This window comes from Branchiostoma belcheri, unplaced genomic scaffold, assembly GCF_001625305.1.
Source record: "Branchiostoma belcheri isolate BF01 breed outbred unplaced genomic scaffold, Haploidv18h27 scaffold51, whole genome shotgun sequence".
In the NCBI taxonomy this organism is placed as follows: Eukaryota; Metazoa; Chordata; class Leptocardii; order Amphioxiformes; family Branchiostomatidae; genus Branchiostoma; species Branchiostoma belcheri.
Window position 1 is genome coordinate 1 of NW_017804143.1, and position 18,857 is coordinate 18,857.

At 43.9% G+C, this 18,857-nt stretch overlaps 3 protein-coding genes and 1 pseudogene across 3 annotated transcripts; 1 reads left to right on the forward strand and 3 right to left on the reverse strand.

Moving 5' to 3' along the window:
* Positions 1-1,728: 1,728 nt before the first annotated feature.
* Positions 1,729-7,264, forward strand: LOC109480416 (serine/threonine-protein kinase PknD-like). The gene is made up of 6 exons (XM_019782607.1): positions 1,729-1,888; positions 3,222-3,443; positions 4,219-4,391; positions 5,107-5,193; positions 5,741-5,843; positions 6,376-7,264. Exons 1-6 carry the CDS (start codon positions 1,729-1,731, stop codon positions 7,209-7,211), a joined length of 1,581 nt encoding a protein of 526 aa, XP_019638166.1. The 3' UTR covers positions 7,212-7,264.
* Positions 7,265-9,189: 1,925 nt separating this feature from the next.
* On the reverse strand, positions 9,190-10,626 carry LOC109480417 (annotated as a pseudogene).
* A 2,647-nt stretch (positions 10,627-13,273) lies between these two features.
* LOC109480511 (ninjurin-2-like) lies at positions 13,274-15,931 on the reverse strand. The gene is made up of 4 exons (XM_019782716.1): positions 15,881-15,931; positions 14,393-14,590; positions 13,896-14,009; positions 13,274-13,435 (listed from the first exon to the last, which is right to left on the reverse strand). Exons 1-4 carry the CDS (start codon positions 15,881-15,883, stop codon positions 13,280-13,282), a joined length of 471 nt encoding a protein of 156 aa, XP_019638275.1. The 5' UTR covers positions 15,884-15,931; the 3' UTR covers positions 13,274-13,279.
* Positions 15,932-16,362: 431 nt separating this feature from the next.
* Positions 16,363-18,782, reverse strand: LOC109480510. Its single transcript, XM_019782715.1, has 2 exons — positions 18,590-18,782; positions 16,363-18,189 (listed from the first exon to the last, which is right to left on the reverse strand). Exons 1-2 carry the CDS (start codon positions 18,605-18,607, stop codon positions 17,698-17,700), a joined length of 510 nt encoding a protein of 169 aa, XP_019638274.1. The 5' UTR covers positions 18,608-18,782; the 3' UTR covers positions 16,363-17,697.
* Positions 18,783-18,857: the final 75 nt, after the last annotated feature.

The window sequence follows — 18,857 nt, forward strand, 5'->3', positions numbered from 1 at the left end:
GACCGAGTGGACCGAGTTGACCGAGTTGACCAGGGTAGTTGACCGAGTTGACCGAGTTGACCAGGGTAGTGGACCGAGTTGACCGAGTTGACCGAGTTGATCGAGTTGACCGAGTTTACCGAGTTGACCAGGGTAGTTGACCGAGTTGATCGAGTTGACCGAGTTGACCGAGTTGACCGAGTTGACCGAGTTGATCGAGTTGACCGAGTTGACCGAGTTGACCGAGTTGACCGAGTTGACCGAGCTGACCAGGGTAGTTGACCGAGTTGATCGAGTTGACCGAGTTGACCGAGTTGATCGAGTTGACCGAGTTGACCAGGGTAGTGGACCGAGTTGATCGAGTTGACCGAGTTGACCGAGTTGACCGAGTTGATCGAGTTGACCGAGTTGACCGAGTTGACCGAGTTGATCGAGTTGACCGAGTTGACCGAGTTGACCAGGGTAGTGGACCGAGTTGATCGAGTTGACCAGGGTAGTGGACCGAGTTGACCGAGTTGATCGAGTTGACCGAGTTGATCGAGTTGACCAGGTAGTGGACCGAGTTGACCGAGTTGACCGAGTTGACCGAGTTGACCGAGTTGACCGAGTTGAATCGAGTTGACCGAAATGACCGAGTTGACCGAGTTGACCGAGTTGACCGAGTTGACCGAGTTGACCAGGGTAGTGGACCGAGTTGATCGAGTTGACCAGGGTATGGACCGAGTTGACCGAGTTGATCGAGTTGACCGAGTTGACCGAGTTGATCGAGTTGATCGAGTTGACCGAGTTGACCGAGTTGACCGAGTTGACCAGGGTAGTTGACCGAGTTGATCGAGTTGACCGAGTTGACCGAGTTGACCAGGGTAGTGGACCGAGTTGATCGAGTTGACCAGGGTAGTGGACCGAGTTGACCGAGTTGACCGAGTTGACCAGGGTAGTGGACCGAGTTGACCGAGTTGACCGAGTTGACCAGGGTAGTTTACCGAGTTGATCTCGTCTTGGAGTTCTCTTGTCACGTGACTTGATGTGATAATCACGTGACAAGAGACAGCCATATACAGGTTTCAGGTAGTGACGCCCCCTGTCCCTGATTAAGGTACTGAGTTGTCGGCGGATCTGGATTGCCTTCCGGACACCCCTTTGAAACCAATCGGAATCTTTAACCCTGTCCCGGTCTATTTTCAACAAGACTGGTGTCCCTGAATGACACACCAACAAGACTGGTGCCTCTGATGCCGAATGACACACCAACAAGACTGGTGCCTCTTATGCCGAATGACACACCAACAAGACTGGTGCCTCTTATGCCGAATGACACACCAACAAGACTGGTGTCCCTATCCTTGGTTCTGAACAACACACCAACATGACTATTGTCCCTGTCCCTGGTGCTGAATGACACACCACCAACACTGTTATCACTGTCCCCGAATAACACATCAATGAGACCCCCTATCCCTGGTTCTATCCTTATGCCTCCTCCCAAAAAACATTGGTAACTAATAAAATGAACTCTACGCTACAAATCACTATGGTACAGTCTGCACTGTGCAAAACAATACAATGTTGGTTCGGAGCAGTTTCATATGCATGAAGCGCTGCTGGTGTACTCTAAATGAGAAAATTCCGAGAGTGTTTTGAGCGGGTGTTACATGTGAAATACCATACCAATCTCCAGACAATTAAAGTGTTATCGGCGTGCTCGTGTAGAGCCCAGCGGCGATATCACCAGGTTTGGTGCGGCAAGAGATGGCGAATAATACTCCGTCAGACGGTCCAGCGAAACCCGGCGGGGCACCAGCAAGTCGGGCTGCCCCGCGGGAGTCTACACGACCGGCAGGGATGCAGAACCGATCCCGGCCGCCACCCCCTATCAACAACCCGACTTATGACGCTGATGTGATATCAGGTGAGTTCAAACATTATGGCACTACTGTATACAGAACCGTACCTTTCTAGCTTCTACCTTTCTATGTCCTAATGTAATGGATTAGTGTTAGGGTCAGGCAGGGTTCTGGATGGTCTCCGCGTATCCAAGAACGCAGATTTGCCCCAGGTGCCCAGGCGCGGTTCTGGATACAGGTGGATTTTTTTTATCCAGAACCGTGCCTGGGCACAGCATAAAGCACAGGGTTGGATACAACAAGTAATCAATGTTTCGTTGTTCAGGTCTTTTCACATGGACAAGACATACAGTAAGACCACAGCGATAAAAAAATTGCTCTCACTTGATTTACCTTGATTTAAAATGTGTGAACATATATCTATTGCGCTTTCAGCTGAGCAAGACGACAGTTAAAAACGTGCATTTAGCGACGAAATATTGGTCATCAATATTTAGGTACAAAACCATTGAGTGTTTTTGTTGAACTATACCAATTTCGTGTGTGTTTATATGGTTCGTTATGATATTTTGTTTGAGAGTAGGTGGGATTGGTTAGAAATACGTGCCTTATACCACTCGACGCAGAAACCGAAACAACGAAGAAATTTTAACAAATTTTCGCTACTTAGTAACTCCTAAATAATAAATGCAATCAAAATGTTTTTTTATCGTGGTATTAGCAGAATAGCATTTGAAATGGCACTTCCCAGGTATCTACGCTTATTCCTAGCGCGGCCGAAGTGTTCGGAAGTCAGTATTCGGCGCTCGCTAATCTTCGGGTGCCGTCGGTATACGCTCGTATTCTGTTTACTATATATAACATACTAGTACTAGTAGTCTGTGAGCACGTCGGCAGAACGCACTGCGCCTAGCCTGTGCGAAACCCGGATTTTTCCTTTTTTTTTTGTTACGTTGCATGTTTAGTCAACGTTGGCTAAGAGCAAGAATGTTAACTTAATCCGAGTTTTGCCCTGCATTGCAGACGATATCTTTTTTGGTATAACATTTGGAAGGTACACACGCACGCACGCACGCACGCACGCACGCACACACACACACACACACACACACACACACACACACACATACACGCCCGCGCGCGCGCACAGAGTACCAGCGGACACACACATACACAGGCATGAACAAACGGCATGAACTGGAACGGACGTTGTCACCGAAATGATCCAGTGCTGATTTTTCCCAGTGACGCATTTAAACGGGACAGCAGCGACATCTAGCGATTCTCAATCGTTCAAACGTGCCAGATTCAAACCGTCAAGGTTACAATTAATAATCTCTTTATTAAGTGACTTACCAACCTGATGAAACTATTGACGGATGTTGTTATATCTGGTAGACTTTAGGTTCGTGACTCTCCACCCACCCGACGGTACCGGACAGCAGGACGAGACGGGGACGGATCCTGACGCACAGGCGGGTGGAGGTGGTGACGCGTCCAGGCAGGGTCCCAGACAACCTCGGAACCGGGACGCATCGACCGGTCCCTCGGCCCCGGGGCCTGCCCGAGGGCACGGCGGGTCAGCTGGTGATCAGACGAACAGCCCGAACCAGCCTCCAGGTAGTAGAGTAGAGTACATTTTGCACCACTGAACTAAGCACAGGTTCACATGTTGACAATCATATACAATGTGTATAAATGTCTAGTCTAGTATAGACGTCAAGTACTTTCGACTTCCTCTAATTTCTTGGTAATTGTATAAATGTAGAAGGGTGCATGATTGGTTAGAGTTGGTTTATCGAAGGCTGTGAGGAATGTAAATTTCTCTATACTACCTGAAATGTAAGCTACATGTACAGTACAACGCCTACTTAGTTAGTTTATCAACCTTTTAAAGTAAGCTCCAAGCGAATTCCTCGCGGGATAGGCAGCATCAACTTTCTGGATACAATATCTGGCAAGCTAGCTGGCTTGTCTTTATTGAGGCTTTGATTATTCATGAAATGCTCCAATCTGCCGGCTGGCTCAGCTTTTCACTGAGGTCGCGAGGGAAGAGGTCAGGGTCAAACAAAATGTAACAAGCTTACGGTACAGGTTACATGATTGAATTCCTAACAAATGAATCTTTAATGATGCGTTTATAAAAAAAATCCTCTGTTTCACTATAAATATCACGGTAGATTGCATTCGTTTTTATATTGCCAGCAATTTGAATTGGGTTTAAAAATCTGAAACGTGGTTCGCATGGAAAAATGGCTTACTGACTTACTGACTGACTTTATTGGGATCCACACTTAGCTTACAACAAATGTAGCTATTCTTCCTGTGGTCCTTCAAGACACACATGACATATTTACAAAACATAAATACATGGCAATTACAACATATTTTGTAGCCGCCGCGGGGGAAGGAGACGCCATCTGGGACCAGCTACGTCATTGGTTCCAAGGCCGAGGTCTCACCATCATCATCATCATGGCGTCCGTTGTCATGGTAACGCTGGCGATCTCGGTCCCTGTGCACGTCATCCTGCTGCACTCCGGCTCCCTGCCGCAGCTCCATCACTCTGTGAGTTTACTTCTTCAAACATCTTACAAATGTTATATTGTGTATGTTTAATCTTTGTATTGTTTGGCACCCGAAATCAGCCATGCTGCCTGGGTGGCCAGTGTATTGTCATGTTACAATTGAATTAAAATGAAAGCTTACAACAATTCTTTTTAATGTATTTATGATAATCTATATAATTGTACGATCCAACGTATGTATATATAATTGTAAATTTCATTGTGTATCTTATTAATTGTATCTGCATGTATACCTAACGATTTTGTTATCTCCCAGGGTTGACCCTTAATAATAGTCCATGACTAGTTGGGTAACTGGCTGTTGTAAGCCGAACTAAAAAATAAATAAACAAATGAATGTGAAAATTCTCTTTGTGACAAAAATTAATGGCACGTTGTGTATGCATAATAAATCATGTGACCTTCTTGGTTCAAGCTGTCATAGAACGTAAACTTTACTACTATTAAAGAAAAAAATGCAACTCACCTCAAAATAATGGCAGGCTGTGAATGTAGACGTGACCTTGAGTCAAGCTGATATTATATTACTTAAAATGTAATAAGACAAAACTGCAAGTCATCTAAAAAACATGGCATAGCCAGTCAGAAGGAGATAGGTTTTTGAAAACGTTGTCTTTTGCCATTACTATAGTTTTAAATTGAATACTGTAAAGTATTTCGTAATCTAACAAAATATTTTTAATTTCTGTTTGTAGCCCGTGACCAACAAACGTGGAACGGACACTGGCGATACCGCCTGGCCAGCCGGGCCCAGGGCTGTGACGTCGGCTGACGTCATCATGGTCAGTAGCTGTCTGGTTAGTCTTCTGTAAAATTGCAGTTCCTTTACTGACATAGCACCCATGTAGCATCGTTACGACCATGCTCGTAAAGCCGTAATACAGAAATATCGCTAATATGCTTGAGGCCAATGTCATAAATAGTGTAGCGTTCATGAATTTTGGCCAATACAACTATTTTGTCTTGTTCAATGGTAAAGTAAAGGATACAGGAGTTCTCATTTAAACAACCAATTATCTCCCCTAGAGTGCTTACGTTTCGGTGTCTTTCAGACACCTTCCTCAGAGCTTCTGACTGGAGTTTTGCTTCTCGCCGCTATATGTAGCCGCTATTGGTTACACATTAGGTCAGAGTAGGACAAAAGACACTCAAGTGTTAAAATCAGTCGATATCCTTCCTTAGACAGAAATGAAGATACAATTTACAACCTACCCGTTACACCACAGATACATACGTTCATATGCAGTTAGTTATTGTGGACGTTGACATGCAATTTAAACAACCTTGATGTGTCCACGATTTGAAATTTTGTGAATAACCGTCACACAGGTGGGTCCGGCCCGTGGACATGGCCCTCCTGCCGCAGGCCCTGCGAAAGTGGAGCCAGCAGGACCTACACCAGCCACCGGGCCACTTTCCGTGGACACTGAAGGTTTGTCATTACTTAAGCCCCTGTCATGTGGTAAATTAATGCAATGGCACCCCTGTTATCCCATTAAATTACCAGGAGATACCTTGTACAAAATTTACTTTCTAGGATGTAAAGTCTTCTTTTTCACAACAAGTAATGTGGTCAACTTACGTTATGATGTATATATCAGTTACCTTCCTCAGAGCTTGTGACTGGAGTACTGTTTCTCGACGCTATACATGTATGTAGTCGATGTAGGTGGCGCTTTTGCGACGAGAACACAATCCCTAACGTGGCTATTTCATCCCCCACGTCCCGGTTCACCACTGGGGTTGAATTTCTTTCATTACTGGTTGTGTGAAAAGAAATCTCATATCCTATGGTCTAACAACTTCATGAAAGTCTTTTCAGCTTGCGCTTTTCAGTCTTTCTACTCTCTCCTTACTTCCCGTAACTAGGAGGGCAGTTAATACCTATGCATGTTCCAAAGACTGATCTCGCCCTCCTAACAGGAACTTTTGACAGATCGAGTACCATTTTTTTATTGTTACAGAAGTGTCTGGCGGCAGTGCACATACCATCACCTTTGGCGATGAGTCGGGGGCTGGAAAACTCCGCAGCGCACGCGGAGTCGCGGTTTCCCCCGACAACAAGATCTGGGTGGCTGATCAGACTAAAACCCGTCTCCAAGTGTACGGCATGGCAGGCGCCTTTCTGTACCAGTTCCCCCAGCTGGGTGCACCAGGGCTGGCAAAGAAGCTATCTGATGTGTCCATCGACAGAGATGGTCACCTGTGGGTCTTGATGAATGGGTACCCTGCCAGCCCTGACTCCCTGGTGCAGTTGGACAGGGAAGGTCATTCCAAAGCCAAGTTTGACCTCCCTGACAACGTGCCCAGGGGAGTGCACCGCGGGATGGCTGTGGGCTTGCGCATCAACCACGTTTATGTCACCTGGTCTAACGGTTACAGTGGTGGTGTGCAAGCCTTTCAGCCGGATGGGAAAGTCGTGTGGGGAGTCGGTCCTCAGCAGCGGATGAAGGCGCCGATACACGTCGCCGTTGACGGGGAAGGCAACATCCTCGTCTCCGACTTCGACACCCACCACATCTACGTGTATGACAACGCCGGGCAGTACGTGAGGAAGTTAGGAGGACCGGGGCTGAGAGGTGGCTACCTGAATCGTCCCCAAGGCATCTGTGCGGACAGTTCCGGTCACATCTTGGTGGTTGACTCTAGCAACCAGCGCGTGGTGGTGTACACAGGCCGGGGTAGATATGTCCGCCACATCGCCGTCCGTGCTCGATCCCCAACAGGGGTTGCAGTGGGGCCGGGAGGACAGTTGGTTGTGATCAACAAAAACACAATCACTGTCTTCCCCCGCTACTGACAATGATGCACAATGATGGCCCTTGTATGGTTGGATGATATAAGTGTATTGGATTGCTGGCCTTAATACTTAAGCTGTGTATTCTAAGGTAATGTCTATTAAAAGAATCTCCCGACCGATTTCCAGGAACCAGGGGGTGAAATCCTGCTGTCATTTCCATATTTTGGCAGTAAATCTTTTATCCCAAGAATGTGACAAATATTTAGCTTTGTAGTGGGATCAAGATCTTGACGTTTAAATTTGGCGTGAATGTAAACAAACATGGCTGACAGCTGTGTTTCTAGTTGTAAAGCATAATATTTTGGCACCTCCACTTCCTGAATGACACTTATTTGCAACAAAGTAGGGTTGAGTCAAGTTTGTAAATAAATGACCCGAAAATGTACTTTTTGTAAGGTGCTAATGTTACATATTGCAGCTTAAATCAGAGCTTGTGGCTTACTATTGAAATGTGCAGACAATCAAACACCTCCTTCCTAGAAGGACATGAATATTGAATGTTGCAAAATCCTTCAATGTGATCAAACACTCTCAAAATACGTTTTTCTCCACCAATTTGTCGTCTTACTGAGTTCCTAATCTAAATTACTTTATGTAGGGCTTTATCATAGACAGAGGTTTTGTGAGAGCATTGCTTCATTGTTTCATGCAAATAAAGTTCTAATCAACATGATATGTGTCAAGAGAGTATTTGCTTTGTGTGAAAGTCTGACCAAATTCAGGTCACTCCTACCTCCCTATACCAATCGATGAGAATTTCACACTTGAGGGATGTAAGATAAAAAGATGTTTCCATAACAAACATTTATACATTTATTAGAATTCTTCACGAGTAACATTACATGTAGGTCTGATGACTGAACACTACAGGACATGACCAAAAGTGATACATTGTTGGAGAAATATGAAAGAGCTACATGTAATTTGTACGTCATATTTCAAATGTATCTAATGTATGCACAGTACTATACAAAAAAATCGCAAATACAATTTCGCAATACCTTCCAGCAATATTTTCACAAAAATCGAAATCTCTGAACATCCCGAAACTATGAAATCTCCGATTCCTCGATTTTCATTTTGCTGCAGATTACACATATCAAGCCTCCCCGCAAAGGTACAAAAATGGTTTACTGGAAATACTTCATATCACTACAATCGCAATGTAAGGACTGAATAAATATTGTGACATTACAAAATACGGCTAACCATACAGAATAGTGTGATAGATTCAATATCTTGATGAACAAATTGTTTAACTATTAGTACTTATAATCAGGCTAGTATATACTATTTAATTAAACAAGCGAGTATTTTTTATAATAGAAACGACTAAACACTAATATTAAACTCTATGGCATTTAACTTAGTGCTGGACGAAGAGAGATGACAGAAATTCTAGAGCTCACAGTCACAGTTCTGAAAATTGCCTGAACTATCGTCGCTTAACAATACAGGCTTCTATTTATATGATATATCATTTTATTGTTGTCATTATCATAATTATTCTACTTTTTATTATCATTTTTAATTTTTTTAAATCCTACTATTCTATTCCTTTTCTATTCTTATGATGTGGGCTTCTAACCAGTTCTTACTATGTGGGCCTTCTACGTTACGATCATTCTGGTGATCAAGTAACAACAAAAGGAGCCAGCTCCTTTCACGCCACTCCACGCGTCAACAGGGACCGTAACAATAGGGTCATTAACGGACCGGAGGTTCTTTTACGATTTCGTCGGTTGGCCGAAGGACACAGGGGATCAGCCAAGAAAAGTATGCGGGAAAATCTCATGATGCCAGTGAATATAACTTTCCAGCCACTTTCCAGTTTTTTGGTATCGTCTGTTGCCTCTGTATAGGGGTAGAATACTTATAATCAGTGTTTACATGTAAATTTTAGACCACCTCCCCAAATTATTTTTTGTGTTAGACAATTGTTATGTTAGAACAAAAGTTTTAACTTTAAACAAGAAGCTCACGTTATGGAGTTGAGCATGCGGTCCCAGATGTACTTGTACCCCTGGCGAATATTTTTGTTCATAACGCCGTATATGATCGGGTTGAAAACGCCGTTTAATGTCGCCAGTAGCTGGCCGACGGTAAAGGCTTCGGCCGGAACTTTACTGGAAAAATCACCATAATCAACCCGGGCATACAGCATAGTGTGAACACCGCAAACAGAGTCATCATCATTTTGGTGAGTTGCATTTCAGCAGCACTAGTACAGTTTGGTGAACTACTGCCTGGGAAAGCAAGCTGTTGTCGTTTGTTTGTGCCTGCGTGGTCTGACACTGAAATGGATGAAGATGGGATGGCGTATTTCTGTTTAACATCTGGCTCATTGAGGACATGTGGTCGTTCCACATCACTTAAGCTTGGCAAGGACTGTTTGGCCTCTTCTTGTTTATTTGTACCTGCCGCTTGAACCAGTATCATGGTACCTTTGTGTTTACCTGACTCTATGAGACCATTTCCTTTCTGTTCGTCTCCATCGTCAGTTAATAAGGAATTTTTATCCCCCATCAACTCTACACCCTTCATGGTTCCTAACGATTTTGTCACCGTGAACATTTTATAGCTCGTGGAAGGGTTGACTTCCCCCGGCAAATTCTGCACTGCCATTTGGTTGGAAACCCCCGGCTGTGTATTATCACGGACGCGTTTCTTACTCTTTCTCACATGGTTTTGAATAATGATGTAAATGGCGAGGGCAGCAATGTACGACACTATGAAATTCAAAACGACCGGGGGAATTTTCGCCCAGAGCTTGTCAGATCCACCCATTGCGCACCTTTTCAGCTTCGGATCCACCTTTACTTCCTCACCGACGTAAAGAGGCAAAAATGAAACAACGGGCACCAACCACGTGAGAAAGAGCATGATCGCAAGCGTTCGCCTGGACTTTAGACGTGCGCTGTTAGTACATATCTTGAAATACCTTTGGAGAGCGATACACAACATATGGCTTACGGACACCCCCCACAACACTGGAGAGAAATAGCCTATCAGCCAGCAAAGTGCTGCAGGAGGCTCCCAATGGGGGTTTAGGATCTGCTGCATCCAGAAGGGGGTATACAATATGGCAAAGAGGATATCTGCACTGCTGAGACTGACTAGGGGCGCGTTGACGAGTCTCCGTAGTGAGGGACGAGTGCAGATGGTGATGATGGTGAGGAGGCCACCGACAACAGTCAACACGATGGAGACTGCAGGGCAGAACAATTTTTACCGTCAGTAAGAGAAATTGCTAAGGACTAATATGGTGTCTCTAGTTTCCCTAGCGACACTAACAAAAAATTCGGCCAATTTCTTTTCTTTCCAGTGGCTTCTGAAGCCCACATTGAGGCTAAAAAAATATATTAAACTTACTTCCATTGACGACAACGAGAACGTACTCCCCGGCAGTTGCCATGGCGAAGATTTAGTTCTCGGCCAGCTTCCCCCGTCCGTCAATTCTGACTGTCCTGTCTGCAGCCACAAAACAAACAAGAAAGCGGAGATTTCAAACTTCCGATTGGATTTGGTTTGCCACAATACACATTAATGGTTACCTCAAACCACATCCTACCGCCCAAGGCACTGACCTTGTCAATGAGCTGAAATCAAATCCCCGCCCACTCACTAATCCCAGTAAACCAGAGCCGCCCAAATATAAATAAATACTTCAATCCCGAAGGAAATTACAGATTTGCTGTGGTGGAGCCCAAAAATCAGAGGAAATGTTTGAATGTATCATCAGCTTGGGCATATTGGCCATGTATTCTTTACGTGTCGCGTCTCGAGTGTTACTAAATGTATGGCGTTTTCTGACAGCCTATCCGTCCAGGTAGCATTTCCGATACAGCCTATATGTGGTACTGAAATACATCAGAACCACAATTCGGCCCAAGGGCCGCAACCAGTAAGTGGTTAATGAGGAGTAAACTATTCTACTACTACCATGACTACTGCTACGTCTACAACTACTACTACTAACCAGGGCTGCCTCAATGGCCAGTCCCCCGTTTTCTTGTGAAATTGCGGTCAAAAAAATGCTGGCAGCGTCTTCATACCTTACCGACGGCGCCATAAATACCCACAAAAAAATTCGCTGCTGATAATGCGCTAAATGGCGTTTCAGATATTTGAAGATCGAAAATTCTATACCTTGTCAGCGGTCGACCAAAAAAGGGTAATGTAATAGGTAGGGTCGGCCGACTTTTGGTAGGGTCGGTCGAGAAACAAACAAAAAATACCTGGACCATAAATCATAATCTTTCCTCCCGAACACAAGCTTAAGTCAGGGAGCAGTCTGACCAGATTAATGCCAAGCCAATCTCTGTATACGAATCGAATTTGAGTTAAATTTGAGTCAGATTTGACTGCCACCCGCGCCCGACCTACTCCCGAACACAAACAACCACCAGCCAATCATGGCTAAACCTCTCGTCCCACACATAACATTTTGAAACATTCGGCTGGCGCACCCGAACAGTATTGGTACATTTAGTAGCCGTCCTGGCTAAACAATGGCCAACCTAGCCGATCGCGACCATGCTCCCGATCTAACAATGGTTTGGGGAGATCGGCTAGCGCTCGGGAAGCCAGCTATGTGTGTCAGAGGCTTAACCATAAGTTCTCAAATGATATCTATAGAGCAGAAAGCAGACATCACTAGTTCTGTGTTACCCACCTGCCGCGTTGTTGAAAAAATGCCGCCTCAAAACAGTACTCTGCAGCAACGTTGGAAGATGCTGTCAGCGGAAGGGCCCAAGAGTAAGTGATCGTCTACACAACCAGAAATCTCTTATAGACTGACGAATGTTTACCCAAAACAAACTCATTGTCTTTACAGAACAAACCACTTAATAGACGTATCCAAACAACGGAAACACGTCACATGTAAGGACCAGGCTAAGTGAGCTTCTACACAACCAGAAATCACAAATAGACAGATGAATGTTTGTTCATAACTAACTCATTGTCGACATGTCCTTACAACACAAACCACCTTAAGAAACGTATCCCAACAACGGAAACGCCTCACTTGGCATGCTCGACCGGACACAACATCTCAGAGGGGATTTCTCTCTCTATCATCCTCCAGGAAACAGTTGAATAGAATTGGATGATGATGACGTATATTGATAAAGACTCAATGGGCTTTGATTATATGTTTGATTGAGAGTATTCATTCAAGTCATCATCCTAAATGAGCCAGTTGCGTAGGACATACGTACGTGTTGACGGAGATCCAATGGACCTTTCTGTTTTCTTGAAAAGGTGGTTTTGACTTCCGTGTTGATAAAGTGGTTGTCCTTGATGAAACTGAGTTGCTTGAGCCGGCACCCGGACTATTGTACATACTGCATTTTCTCTACGCGAATGAAGTCGTATATTGTTGTATTGTTAAAGTCGGTGCAATTCTTTCTAAAAGTAAAAGTCGGTGCAAGTCTTTCTATAAGTAAAAGTCGGTGCAAGTCTTTCCACGGTAATGCCAATTTTATTCTACATTAAACCAAAGATGATGATGAGGATGAATAAGCAAATCATGAGTTCTTTACAAATGTATGTTCCACATTATGAGACCTACACGGCCTTGTACTACATGCCTTTACAAAGGATATAACATCTAAGAGTTCTTTCTCTTTTCATATAAAATCGCCAGCCTGCAAAGCTATCTCTTTGCTTTCGCCGATAAATTTACAAAAAACCTAAAGTGTTGAAATCTCCGACTTCCTTTTTCTCGAGAGAACATAATGTTGACTGCTTCAGATAGAGTCGAAGTCCCTGCGCAACAGCAAGAATCGAGGTGTTCAAAAACTCGTATTTCCCAAGACCTATCGTACAGTGGAACAAGCACAGTTGGGGCATCACCACTAGAAAACTTTAAACAACTCCTGCAATTAAATGCAAAGATTGTGTGTAACAAGTCGGTCGGTGTGATATAGCCAGCTGCCGCCGAACCGCGTGCCTGCGAAGCTGGTGTGTTACGCCGAGGGGTGGCTATACCGGCTATACTGATACAGAAGCTGGTGTGTTACGCCGAAGGGCGGCTATACCGGCTATACAGATACGGATACAGATCAAGGTTTCTCTCCGCCCTTATGATGCTCTGTCAGTTTCATGTCGAAGCCGGAGATGATGACGTTGAGGACGGTGATGAGAACTATCAGGACCGTCACGGCGTTGTTCAGGAAGTGTAGGGCTCGACTCGACTTCGTACTGTTGTGTTCTTCTACCTGTAGCAAGAAAAATGGTTAGATTAAATACATCCAGCTCAGTTTCAGGACGGCAGAACGAAAAACTATTCTAGATGGAGAAATCTGTCTAATATTGACATTTGCTGCCATTTCTTAGCACATTCTTGTCATCCTTTCAAACTTCAAGCGTTTGAAAATGCCCCAAAACAAGCTACGTGAGGTGCCTCTTTATTTTTGGGTACCACCCGTAAATAGATAAAACCGTTTTCCGTCAGCAACATCGCAAAATATCAGAATTTTATAGGATAGGATTGATTCAACTTACTACATTTAAAACAAAATACAGAAAATTGACGCTGAAAATCCAGCTTTGTCGTCATTAACTTAAATTGGATGCCTTTAAGAGTCGTCTGAAATGAGGTAGCTCGCCTGACTAAATAGCGCTCCTTGGAACAACAGTTTTCCGATTTGAAACGTAAAGACTAAAGTGCTAGCATACCGCCTCGATGTTTTGTGTGTACAGGTATCCCAAGATGGCGGCCACGATCAGCTGTATACCAATGGACACGCCCAGGAATGACAGCAGCACAACGTAAAACTGGTCGTCTGGATGCTGAGGAAGGAAAGGGCACATGTTTTTTTTTTTTGATAATAGGAAACAACAGTCTTTTATTAGTTCCGGGACAGGCCCCCTCTGAAAGTTTGAAAAAAAAACCCTTTCTGATATGACATTTCAACATCTAAGCGAAATCTTCACAAGTCAACGAAGAGGATATTTAAAAGAATATATAGAATTCATTATTTGTATACAATGCTTGCGTTCAATCATAAATTTGGTCAACCAAGAAGCTTAACTTTAGTTCAACCTTCCGGACAACTTAGATTTCACAGTACAAGGCAACGTTTTTGCCGAACTTTTTTTTCGCACGCTTGCATCAGTTTTGGGGTGCCAAGAACGTCATCCACATTATCTAATCAGCACGGCCTTACATATACCTGTAGCAGATACTTGAGTTGAGCGACGTTCGATGTGAGCAGAGCCAGGTCCAGCATGGACTGAGCAATGGTCTTCCTCCCGTCATACCGACTCGGCTCTTTGATCATGCACCGGCACTCCCCCCGGGAAGGGGAGGAAGAAGAACCGTTGGACTCCATCTTTGAGAGCTCATTCGAACGCTCGTCATATTTGGTTGGCTGCAGGGGTGATAGTAAATACATGTGCCGTCAGAGAACCCTAGCTGCCCCAGAACAAACCTATAAAAGATAGATTACTAGCCAGCGTTTGGAAATAAACAAAGTGAATTCCGTGGGGTCGTGTGGCGTAGCGGCAGCGTGCTCGACTCGGAACCAAGAGGTCCTGGGTTCGAGTCCTGACATGCCACCGATCTTGTGCCCTTGGGAAAGGCACTTAACACGACTTTCCCGTGTATTGTCTTGTCCTGTATTCGTCCTCTGCGTTGGTGGCGGCATAAAACATGTTGATTTAACTTGAGTGTGCTGTCACCGTGTCTAGTCATGAAATGTTGGAATATAAAAAAAAGTGCCCATCTTATAAACTTACGACAAATGTGAACGCACTTTCCAAACTGATACGTCTCTCCCTCTCTCCCTATGTAAATAAACTTGAACTAGTTAGTATGTGACCTTGAGCCCGGAGAACTTTCAATTCACACACGTTCAATGGCGGCGGGGGCACTCATACTGAAGTAGAACAAACAGTCACTTCACTGTGGTAAGTAAACAGGCCCTTCACAGAGTCAACTACCCTGCTGGGATGACAAACACCGCCGTCCCAAATACCACACACTGGCGCACAGACTCAGTTCTACATGCTGAGGTTCTTCAGTTCTAGAATTTCTTTTCGTGTGCAAGTTTGACAAAAATAAAGCAGACCGGAATGGAATAGGTTTTACAACACTTAAATTTCTTAGGATGTTGACATGTCGGCAGCTGCAATTTTTCTTGAAACCAATATTTTTTTCAATATGGAAGGTTTGTTGATTATAGTCAAGTTTTCTCTTGCCTAAGAGATAAAAAAAAGCGCAGATCGGAGTCAATTTTAACGACTCACAGTAACAGTCAAAACGAGCCACCAGGGCCCCCCAAATATAGTTATTCGTTGAGGTCTCAACAAGAATTACCCACCTACCAAAATCTCAGTGCAATCCTGAAGCTTATTGAGTTATCGTGTTTACAGACAGACATACATGCACACATACACATCGAAACTGTACCGACAACATACAATAAGAATGTAACTAGGTAGGGATAACGTAGGTAAGAGAATTCCAACCCTTAACATAAGTCAGGAGGACTGAGACACATTCACAACGGGGGGGGGGGTGTGTCCACACTATCATAGCAGTACTAGCCGCTCTTTATAATAGTTCATTCAAATGTACTGTTCAGTCAATACGTAACGTTAAAAAATTTCGTACCTGTCCTCACACCGTTACGGGTACGAAGAAATGACAAAGGACTCACCATTTTCGTACGCTCGTCACCTCGTTTTTAAAGTTTGAAAGTAAGAAGCACTAGCGCCTTGTTTGACCCAAGCCGATGACGTGCCGTCTGAGGGGAATTTTGCCACACGGTCGTCAGTACACACTGCTACACTGCAGCAGTCTGAGGAATGTAGCCGCTTGTGGCTCGTCCAATCACGAACGGTTGTTGTGTCACGTGGAACCAACCAACCAACCAACCAACCAACCAACCAACCAACCAACCAACCAACCAACCAACCAACCAACCAACCAACCAAACAAACAAACAAACAAACAAACAACCCAACAACAAAACACACCCTCCATCCATCCATCCATTCGTTACTGATCTTTACTTTATAGGTCACATGAATAGGACCACAGTTAGAACAGTTGTACCAAGTGGATTCGATATTGAAATCAAAGTACCAGAACAGTCTCTAAAATGAAATGTCTTCGTGAAACAATAAAGTTCTATGTAAACATATTTTATTTAGGATCTTTCTGTCACACATTGTGAAAATAAATATATTAATTAGGCACAGCCTAGAATAAAAATACCACATGGTTCAATGTCACACAGTAACATTGAAGGTTCACAAATCTTGAAAGAATTCAAAGTATATACTTTTACTTGATATGTGCAATTCAAGCCGCAGTGGAGGAAGATATAGCTTTAACCAGATAAATAATATGTTCATATAGTTAAGATAATAAATAAACATATATGAGGTGTACAATTCCTGAAATAATGTTAACCACAATAACATGTTCAAATTCACTTTAAGGTTTCATAAATAAATAGATAGATAAAAACAAGCAGCATTAAAATCTCACATTAGATTGGTCGACGCACTTTACAATGTTTTAAATTAGATAAAGTTACTTTCTTGTAAGATATCATTTTCACAAAATATACATATATGTTCCGTATACAGATATACATTTAACTTATGTCCTTTTCAAAAGTACATTTATAACCTGGTAGTCACTGTGACTTAACTTTAAAACACACACACTATGATGTGTATACGTGAACTTGCATATGAACTGTTTGACTCTGAGGAAATGTACAAACCGGAAGTTGTCCCTCGTCATTTCCTGTTCATTAATTTGAAATCGTTTCTATTTTTAGGCAGGACGTGTCTGTGATTTCATAGCCACGCCTACATGACGCAATATGCACAAAGTTAACGAAAGGAAGGAGGATAGAAAGGGAAACCTCCTTGACAGGGACTTTTGATAAATAAGTTAGTCTTACGAATGTTGTCGAAATATGGGAACAATATCTATCACGAGGAAACACTTCTGTCCTTAAGTGTACAAAATGTCCATTTCTATGCATCTGTCCTTAAAAGGAGCAATAAGCACATTGGAATTGAAAGCAGCGGTAAAAGTATCTTCCTTATACGTTATTGCAACACGTCAATGACGACGTCATTTTCACGGCGATTTAAACTGCCAAAAGCGCCACCTATGCTGATCTTACAGACAGCACTGCAGTAAAGGAAGCGTTGCTACTTGCATGATCAGATACTAGTAATTATTTCTTTGCCTGACACTTCTGATATTCTAAACATGGACATGAAATTATTCCTATCCATACATTAACCATATTCTGATGCTTCTATATAATTATAGCATTATATCTTGGCTAAGCAAAATACACAGCGAACTTACAAAACTGTGTGACCTAGAAATAAGATATGTTCAAAAACGGAAGTTACGTTGGTCCGACACGGACCTTACCTTAGAGCCAAACATAGTTTGGTGGTTCTGAAACAACGATATGTGGTATATCTGCTGTGTTCTTTACACTCACTGAGGCATAGCGGCCACACAGGCGTTGGGTACGGTCAGGTGCACGCACTTGTAGCGGTAGGTGTTGTCTGCTCCGCCGCACTCCTCTCGTACCAGCACGGGCTTGGTGTAGCTGACGCTGTCACAGACCATAGTATAGTTGTAATCTGCGGGCGATGTACCGGGAAAGATGGACTGGCACCGAGCGTAGCTGATTTCAGTCGGGAACCGGTTGGGGTCGGAGTCGATGACGACCTGCCAGGGACAGTAGGCGCGCTGAGAGAGGTCGTTCTCGCTGGGCTGCACACAGGTGCCGGTCTCGCAGGGGTTCAATCCCGCAGACAGGGTCTTGGTCTCGGGGTTGTTTGCCGAGGTACAGTCGGAGAGGAGCTGGCTGAGCTGGGCGGCGGAGGGTTCACCGCAGCCCGACCGTGCCTCGGGAGCGGCCGTAGTGGGGATGACGCTACCGCTGACCAGAGCGCCGCCTAGCGCCAGGAAGGAAAACAGGACCTGTAGACAAACACACGGAGAGAAAATATTACTTTTTCGTCTCACGTATCCATGTAACACGTATTCACACTTACATTATATAATGTAGCAATAATCCATACAGTGTATCAAAAGTACTAAATTCATGATAACAACCACTTTTTCACAGAACCTCGTGACATATGTAATTCCAATGCGACTGATACTCCCCAACTTTTTACACTGTGTGGTACGAATAAAAGCGATCACAGTCACCACCATAAGCTATGCTTATCCAATCAATTTTTGCCACTACGAAATTCTTTAAAAGTGGTAAGATTATGCCTCAAAGTTGAAACACAACCTTTAAAAAAAAAACACCCCGCAAAGAGAGAGTTTGAAACAAAACTCCGAGACTTTAAATTTGTTAGTGTGCACTCACCGTGATAAAACTCGCCATGACGACTTTTTTCTTGCAGACAGGAGAGCTGGATTTGTCCGGAGAGGGGATGACTTGTATCGGTGACAAGTGAGACGGTAACTCTCTCAGTAGTGTGATCGGCAGAGTAGAAGAAGACTCCTGTGTGGCCAGTCTTTCGGTGAGAGAGGGTGTTCTGAGAGAATACCATCCTCCTCGCCTTTTTATACAAAACGTCGAGGAAACACTGTTAGAAAAGGTGGTGGCAGTCCCGTAAGAAGGGTGATGACAA

Excerpts from the sequence above, each read along its gene's own strand:
- LOC109480511 (XM_019782716.1), bottom strand. Across the intron at positions 14,010-14,392 it reads AACTCAAGTATCTGCTACAG|CATCCAGACGACCAGTTTTA; the intron begins GTATATGTAAGG and ends TTCCTTCCTCAG. Across the intron at positions 13,436-13,895 it reads ACACACAAAACATCGAGGCG|GTAGAAGAACACAACAGTAC; the intron begins GTATGCTAGCAC and ends TTCTTGCTACAG.
- LOC109480416 (XM_019782607.1), top strand. The coding sequence starts at position 1,729 with ATGGCGAATAATACTCCGTCAGACGGTCCAGCGAAACCCGGCGGGGCA. Across the intron at positions 3,444-4,218 it reads CAGCCCGAACCAGCCTCCAG|CCGCCGCGGGGGAAGGAGAC; the intron begins GTAGTAGAGTAG and ends CATATTTTGTAG. Across the intron at positions 4,392-5,106 it reads TGCCGCAGCTCCATCACTCT|CCCGTGACCAACAAACGTGG; the intron begins GTGAGTTTACTT and ends TTCTGTTTGTAG.